Genomic DNA, 8,221 nt, shown 5'->3' with positions numbered 1-8,221 from the left:
CCTCATCTCCGGCACCACCTCCTCCAGGAAGCTCTCCTGCCTGACCCACCAGGCTGCTCCGAGGTGTTTGGCTGTGTGCTCCTGCGGGGCCCAGACTGTAAGCTCCTAAGGACAGCACCTATCTGGTTTGGTGTCTGTATCCTGGCTCCGGGGCCTGGCACACAGTAGGGGGTATGGAATAAATGAATGAGTGAATGAATGAATGAGATGCTGCAGTACATTCCTGAAAGTTCATCCAGTTTAAAAGCACACTGTGCCCTGGCAAGCGCTGGGAGGAGGGCATGGGCTAATGAAAGTCGTCCCTGACTCATCGTGGGCCCAGCCGCTGGGACCAGTTTTGGAAGATGACCACTGAAGGAGCGACTGTCCCGGCCTCAGGAGAGCTACTGGCGGACACCCCAGCTCTGAGGGATGCATCCCAGGAGGGTGGGGAACCTCGGCTCCCGGGGACCTGGCAGGTGCCACTGACCTGTGTCCCGCCCTGCGGGCTCATGCTCCACAACCTCCAGGTGGAAGGGCCTTTAGGGGAAGCCACCGCAGAGGGGAGCAAGCCCAGATTCACACAGCTACCCAGGCAAGAGCTGGGCCCTCCCACTAAACAGGCAAAGCCAAGGGTGCTCTTGAATCTTCAGGTGGGAGACAAAGGGCGGTCACTGTGCTGCCCCGGGCTCCTGGGGGCAGGGGTACCAGGCTGAGCCTGCTCTGCTCTTGGAAGGACACCCCCCGGTGCTGCCACTGGGCTGGGGGGAGGCTGTGAGCTGGCCCTAGCTCCACCCCTCGCGCCAAGTACTTTCCTGGAACGTGAGTGTGGTTCTGTAGCTGCTGCAACCGGCCTGCTCTCCCCCCAGCACCTGACAGCTCCCGCACCCTGTCCATGCATGTCCGGGCAAGCCCACTCTCCTCCGCAAACCACTGGCTTTTAGCAAACTGGTGGAGGTGGGGTGGGGCGCGTGGCCCTGCTGGACTCACCCACAGTGACTGTGGCAGGTCACTTGGCCATCTGATGGCAGGCACGCCTCCAGGCCCTACACAGGAGGTGTCATCGTCCACGCTGCACAGGTGGAGTGGAGGGGCAGAGAGGTGACCTGACCTGCTCGGTCACACAGCTGACGGGGGGCTGGCCTGTGAGCCCCTGGATATGGGCACTCCTGTGCACAGGGCCCGCCCCAGCCCACAGGAGACATGCTGCTGGGTGAGCGTGACAGCAGCAGCTGTGTGGCCCTGGGGACTTCCCACCTGTCCCTCATTTAATCCGTGTGCTTGGGCCTGTGACGTGGGCCCAACGAGCAGGGAGAGGAGGAACCAGCTGCCCAAGGTCACGTGGGGAGGGTCCCCCCGGCCCCCTGCAGCTACACAACTGCCTCTGGCCAGCCCTCGCCCAGCTGCCTCGCCCGCCAGCCAGGGCATCTGCTGCCGTCCCCGCCGGCTGCTGGGAAACCAGATGAAGTGTGAACGTGCGGCTCCAGGGGGACAGCCAGGGTGGGAAGACGGCTACTCCAGCATGCGTGACCCGCAACAGGTGGGCCTCGGGAGGGTGCACTTCAGTGCCCCGCGGGCTCCAGGGGGACAGCCCAGGGTGGGAAGACGGCTACTCCAGCACGCGTGACCCGCAACAGGTGGGCCTCGGGAGGGTGCACTTCAGTGCCCCGCGGGCTCCAGAACCACACACTTGGACCTCCAAAAGTGACCCACCAGACCCCAGGCCCAGCAGCAGGCGCGAGGCCTCGGCTCCCTCCCCAGATCTCCCAGAGGGGACTCGGCCACACAGACAGGGCAAAGGAAGTTTATTCGTGACAGCACAAGGACAGGCCACGTGAGTGGACCCTGCACCTCCAGGAAGGACAGACACATCAGCCAGGCCTGTCCCAGAGCCACACACATGCTGACCCAGACAGGACAGTCCCACCCACCCAGTGACCCAGCTGTGCGCTGCTCTGGGCCAACTTCCACTTCAGCCACGAGTCAGAACAAGGGGGTCTGCCGAAGTAACCCTCTCAGCACGGGACACGGCTGGAGGTGGCCCACCTGGTCCCGAGAGACAAGTGGCTGGGATCGCCCCGCAGAGAAAATGGGAGCACGTTTGGGGGACAGGAGGATCCGTGCGTGGTCTGAGTGTGTAAACCAGCTGCAGTCTCTCCCACAGAGACTCGACTTAGTAAAAGGCGGCCGCCTCTGTCCAACAGCCAATGTGAAAAGCAACCTTAAAGCTGGGAGGTTTCTTAGTCAAAAGCATAGCAAGGCTTCTAGCTCTCAATTCTTTTTTTTTGCCATGGGTTGAAATACACTTGTGCCCATTAAAGGTCCCCAATCAATTTTCCAGAGCGCTTTCCAGTTTTACAACAATGCCGTTTTGATCCTGGAGGTGCAAACACAGAACACCTATTCTACTACAGAGCAGGGCGCAACTCTATTTGGAACCGTAAGGATGCCTGAAAGTGGACAGTCCTCCTGTGGACTGGGACACCCTCGGCCCAGCCGGCTGTCATACAAACGCCTGCTTTAACAGATGGCAGCAGGTGCTTTGTGGGAGAGACTCACAGCTGGACTTCTTGGACCACGTGATATTAGCCAGCCCGAGCACCCACAGTATTTTCTCCATTTAAGACAGACAGGATGAAATTCACAGAAGCAGCAGCATCTATAACGCACACAGGCTAACAGACAGCAGGCCCAACAGCTGCCATTTGACGGAAGCCTACGGGGAGTGGCGAGCGATTGGGCTGGGACTTATTCACAAACACGGCTCTTCCGATGCGACAGAAAACAGGCATTACTGGAAGTCGAAGGTCAGCTGCCGGGGGGTCATGAACTCTTTCACAATCTCGTCGGTGACCTCCTTGCGCCGGGCCTGGTGCTCGGCGATCAAGGGCTGCAGCACTTCTATGAGCTCCTTCTTGAGCTCACCCGTGAGCATGGCGCCACTGCTGTAGTCCTGCAGGAGGGGATGGTGCCGCAGTGAGAACGGACTGTGCTGCCCCCACCCCCCAGCTCAGCCCCTCACGCCCGCCACGGCCTGGCACACGGCAGCGTGCCCACGTGGGAACTGTTGTTACTGTGGATGCTGCTGTTCCTGGGACAACCACCTGTACCTTCACCCCTGCTTTTCTCTTTAAAAATTCTTTTCTTTAACAACTCTGAGATACAATCCACATACCATCCCCATTTAGTGTGTATACAATTCAGTGGTTTTTAGTGTAGTCACGGGCCGGTGCAGCCATCCCCGCAGACAATTTTGGAACATTTTCATCCCCTCGACAAGAATGGCCTCACCATCCATCCCCTATCCCCTCTCCAGCCTAAGCAATCACAAATCTGCTCTGTCTCTACAGATGTCTCTATTCTGGACATGTCATATAAATAGAAGCATACAATCTGAGGTCTTTTGTGAGTGGCTTCTTTCCCTTAGTATGTTTCCAAGGTTCACCCCTGTTGTAGCATGTATGAAAACGTCATTCCTTTTTACGGCCACAAGAGATTCCATTGTATGGACGTATCACATGTTAGTCATTCATCAGTTGATGGACATTTGGGTTGTTTCCACTTTTTGCCTATTATGAATAATGCTGCTGTGAGCCTTCATGTACAAGTTTCTGTGTGGGCATGTTTTCATTTCTCTTGGGTCTATTCCTAGAAGTGGAATTGCTGGGTCATATGGTAACTCTATGTTTAACCTTTTGAGGAACTGCCAGACTGTTTCCCACAGTGGCTGCCCAGTTTACGTTCCCAGCAGCAGTATGCGTGGGTTCCAATTTCTCCACCTCCTCACCAATACCTGTTAATCTGACCTCTGACTGTACCACCCTAGTGGGTGTGAACACTCTTTTCCTTTCTCTGACTTGCCCTCAAAGTGAAGGAACAAGGGAGGATGCAACACTCCCAGTGCTGCCGCCACAAGGACCCTATAAGCACACGAAACAAACCCCTGTTCCTTCCAGCTTATGACTTCTGTAAGATCTTTGTTCAATTTCTTTTCTTGTCCTAATGGTAAAAGTAATACACGCTCATTAAAGAAATTTAATAAAGTATCCCGCACCACAAAAGCAGCAGCAAAGTAAAGAAGAAACCTGTGCACGATTCCAATACTCAGGATGACCACCGTTACCTTCTGGCCTATCCCCATCTAGTCTTTTTGCCCAGTGCATTTCACTTACACATAGTTGGTCCCTCACTGACTTAATCTGGTATCCCTTTTTCCACCACCACAGGCATATTTTCCTGTGTCACTGGGGAGTTTACAACTAACTTTACCCACATAGTGGAGTCTCTGTCCTTTGTTCCTGAGAGGTAACCTCTAAATCTTTGGAATTTCACCTGTGATTGGAGTCTTTGCTAGCCATGAGGGTTTATGCTAGTGGAGCGGAGGCTGGCCAGGCCAGAAAGACCACCAGTGGTGTGTTTATCAGCTGACTTTGGGGCTGGGCGGCATCATTTAATCGATCATGCCTATGTAGTGAGGCCCCAGTAAACGCTCTGGATGGACGCTCCTGCCTGATGACAGGTACTGATGCACGGGGTAGGGTAGTGCATCCTTTGCGACGTGGAAGCTCCACGCTGGGGGCCTCTCAGATCTCGCCCTGTCTCCTCATTTGTATCCTTTTTGCTGTAAGAAAACTGTGATCGTAAGGACAGGGTTTTCCTGAGTTTGGTGAATTATTCTAGGGAATTACTGAACCTGGTGGAGCAGTGGGAGCCCACAGGTCAGAAGTAAGGGGGCCTGGGGACCCCTGGGCTTGTGGTTAGCCTCCTGAAGGGGTAGAGGGAATCCCCAAATTACAGCCAGTGGGTCAGAAGTGAGGGGGCCTGGGGACCCCTGGGCTTATGGCCACATCCTGAAGGGGTACAAGGAATCACCGAATTACAGCCAACAGGTCAGAAGGGAGGCGACATGAGGACCCCAAGCTTGCGGCTGGTGCCTGAGGTCTTGGGCAGACACGGCAGTCTGGAGGATGGGGCCCTTTCCTTGTGAGGTCTAACCTGGCTCAGGTGGGGAGGGGCAGAGGAGGTAGAGCTGCGTGGACATCTGGGGTCAGACAGGATGGAGCTGACCTTGCTCAGCCTCTCAAAGTCTCTTTAAATAGTTCATGCCTGCATAACAATCCATCTGGTAACCCAATGATTCTTATTTAACTATTCTGTTTTAACACAGAACCTGTTTTAACTTTTTGCTACCATCACGTTCAACATCTTTGTGTGAAAAGCCTTTTCTGTATCCAGGATTATTTCCTCGGGAAAGATGTGAAGAAGCAGAAAATCCAAGGCAGAGCCTATGGGTATTGTCTGGGCTCTTTCTGCTCCCGGCCAAACTGCCCACCGAGAGGCCACGCTGGCGAACATGCCGCTCACCTGGTGGGCCTCCCATCACCTGATTTACAATCACTGAAAACCCCTGCAAAGTCGACAGGTGAGAGACCATGTCTTGTTGAAACTTGTTTTTCTTTGATGACCAGTCAACCTTTCTGTGTGGTTACTAAATAAACGACACTTTGCGTTTTCTCTTTTGTGAGCTATCTATTCTTGAAGTTCCTTGGCACACGGTTAGGAAACATGTCTGACCCTCCTCAATTTTAATCTCCTTTCAGATGGGCGCCGAGGAAGCACTGAGCACTCCTTAATGCACGGCCGTGGAGCCCCCCAGGCCCACGTGGGGACCAGCCACCAGGGGCGGGCGGCTCTCAGGCCTCACACTCACCTGCTTGATCTGCTCGAGCCTGTCGTCGTCCTCGAGGAAAAAGGTCAGGTACATGAAAGACACATCCACGTCACAGTTGCCCCCAAACTGCCTGTGCTCCTCGACGGTGTCTCTCCCTCCAGAAAACGCGTGCTTGTTGACCTGTGCCAGCAAGAGGACATGGGAAAGTTCGTCAGCCCTGGTGTGGGCATCCAGCTGGAGCCTGGGTGCTGGACATCCACCCTGTGGTGCTTTCTGTGTGGTCAGACTTCTGGGGCTGGGGGGCTGAGGCCCACAACAGCAGAGGAACCCCACAAACTGCTCCCTTCCTGCCGAGCCTGGGGGCAAGCTATGTGGGCTCACTGCAGGGGGTGAGGCAGAGGGCAGACTGGGTTTGGAGCCCTGCTCCCCAGAGTCATGGGGTAGTACCACCTGTGCTGAAATGTCTTCTCAGGTATGAACTTCCGAGAGAGGATGACGGGAGGTCAGCCTGCGAGTGAACATGGGGGCAGGGAGGGGCGGCAGCTGCTGGCACACGGGGTGCCATGTGATGGGCAGAGAGGCAGCACCAGCCCCCTCGGCCTGCCTTCCCATCACAGATAGAGCTGGGCACAAAAGTAAGGCTGGGAAGGGAAGGCAAGTCCCATGGCAAGTGGGGCAGGGGAGGGCTGCAGGCTGGTCTCCATCAAAAACTACGCGAGAGTCAGGCTCTGGAGAAATCCAGCTCTTTTTGGTGGGGGTGGCTGAGGGCTGGTGAGGGACAGCCTCACTGCTGGAGACCTCGGCAGGGCCTGCACAAGGCTGACGGGGTGCAGCGCAGCTGCAGGGGGCCAGGGGCTGGGAGGCTGCAAGAATAAGGGTAACAAGTGGGAGCTGCTCGTTTTCCCCCACAGACAAGGGAGGAGCTGGTGCAGGCGGCCCCTCCCGTTATCTGATGGGGAGATTCGGATTCCCAAGTTGAGGTGAGGGCCAGCTCTGGCCCTGTCCTGCCCCCCGTGACGCTGGCGACCACGGCAGTCCCGGGGGCTCCTGACCTGACGCTCACTGCTCCCCCAGCCCTCAGGGTCTGAGTGAGTCTGCTGGCCTGAGTGAGTGAAAAATGCCCCCGAGCGACCAACGATGCCATTAAAACAACTTCTCAAAAGCAGAACAGAATGACAGGTGGTTCTGCTGGAGGGGCTGGGCCTCCTCCCCTCCCACGCTCTGGGAGCTACAGCCTGAAGCGAAAGGTGAGAAAACGCCTCGCCTTTCCACTTTCCACTGAGGGCGGGAAAGAGTAAGCTGCAGCCGTTTCCTGGAGGAAAGTTCTGATGTTAAAAACTTCCTTCATTGTCCACCAGAACCAGCTCGGGACTTTCTAGAAGGGTCAGGGACCTGGCAGTGACTCAGCGTTGCATTACAGGCTCAGACAAAGGTTTCCATTGCTCCCGCTGTAACTGTCCACCCCGCAAACACACGCTGTGCAAACAGAATGTCATCAGCGTTGTGTAACGTGAGGGGATTACACAGGAGCTCGCAGTTCAACACAGAACCGGCGGCTGGAAAACAAGGAAGCGCAAACGAACTTCTATTTCTAGTTTCTTTGGTGACTCAACAAATATTGACCAAGTGCTTGCCGCACGCGGTGGCGGCTCAGCTTGGGGCCGATGGGCCATCTGTGAAGGGCAGCGGGAGTCCCGGGGGACGGCCCTCCAGGAGGAGGCAGGCTTCCAGCCCGTCTCAGCCATGGCGGCTCAGAGGCCAGGTGGGGCAGCTCTGCTGATTTCAGGCGGCAGAACCGTGGTCAGGCTGGTGACCCTCTGTGAGCCTTGTCTCCCGGAGAACCACCTCCACTATCCCACAACAAGAACGAAAAATGAGAAAACAAACGCAAAGTGCAGGGCCCAGTGCCCGGGACACACCTCTGCTCGGAAACGGACCACAATCTTTTCTATCTTTTCATAACACCCACATAAACCATAACTGTAAGGAAAACTGCCGCGACTGGGCTTCCAGGACGGAGTGCTGGTAAGAAAGGCAGAAAAAGAGAAAAGGAGAAAAGCTACACAATTTTCCTGAAAATTTAAATGAAAGGATACAAACAAAACAAATTATTCGCTCTCTGCAAACGGGAGGCTGCCTCGAGGTGTGCGGGGAGCAGTTAGGGATCCCGCAATCCTGCACCCCTCTGGCAGACGGTGCCGGAAGGACACGGTGTGTTTGTGTCTGTGTGCATGTGTGTGAATGTGCGCCTATGTGTGCATGTGTCTGTGAGAGCACCTGCGTAAATGTACGTGTGAACGTGTCTCTGCGTGAGTGCGTCTGTGTGAGCATGTGTCTGTGAGCACGTCTGTCTGTGAGTGTGTCTGTGTGTGAATGTGTCTCTGTGTGAGTGTGTCTGTGTGTGAATGTGTCTGTGTGTGAGTGTGTCTGTGTGTGAATGTGTCTCTGTGTGTGAATGTGTGCCTGTGTGAGCACGTGTCTGTGAACGTGTCTGTGTGTGTCTCTGTGTGTGAATGTGTGCCTGTGTGAGCATGTGTCTGTCTGCGAACGTGTCTGCGTCTGTCTTTCTCA

At 55.5% G+C, this 8,221-nt stretch overlaps 1 protein-coding gene across 4 annotated transcripts in view; it reads right to left on the bottom strand.

Annotated features, from left to right (window-relative positions):
- Positions 1-1,767: 1,767 nt before the first annotated feature.
- The window catches only part of WARS1 (tryptophanyl-tRNA synthetase 1), a 40,800-nt gene continuing 34,346 nt past the window's right edge, over positions 1,768-8,221 (bottom strand). For all 4 annotated transcript variants that reach the window (XM_023731787.1, XM_023731785.1, XM_004376724.2 and 1 more), the window contains exons 10-11: positions 5,690-5,830; positions 1,768-2,932 (exon numbers count right to left, since the gene is read on the bottom strand). In XM_023731787.1, coding sequence (XP_023587555.1) covers positions 2,771-2,932; positions 5,690-5,830 — 303 coding nt within the window. In that variant the 3' untranslated portion in view covers positions 1,768-2,770. The remainder of the gene's footprint in view (positions 2,933-5,689; positions 5,831-8,221) is intronic.

The sequence above is a fragment of the Trichechus manatus genome, unplaced genomic scaffold, assembly GCF_000243295.1.
Source record: "Trichechus manatus latirostris isolate Lorelei unplaced genomic scaffold, TriManLat1.0 scaffold00045, whole genome shotgun sequence".
Lineage (NCBI taxonomy): Eukaryota > Metazoa > Chordata > Mammalia > Sirenia > Trichechidae > Trichechus > Trichechus manatus.
This window is presented reverse-complemented; position numbering and strand designations above follow the sequence as displayed.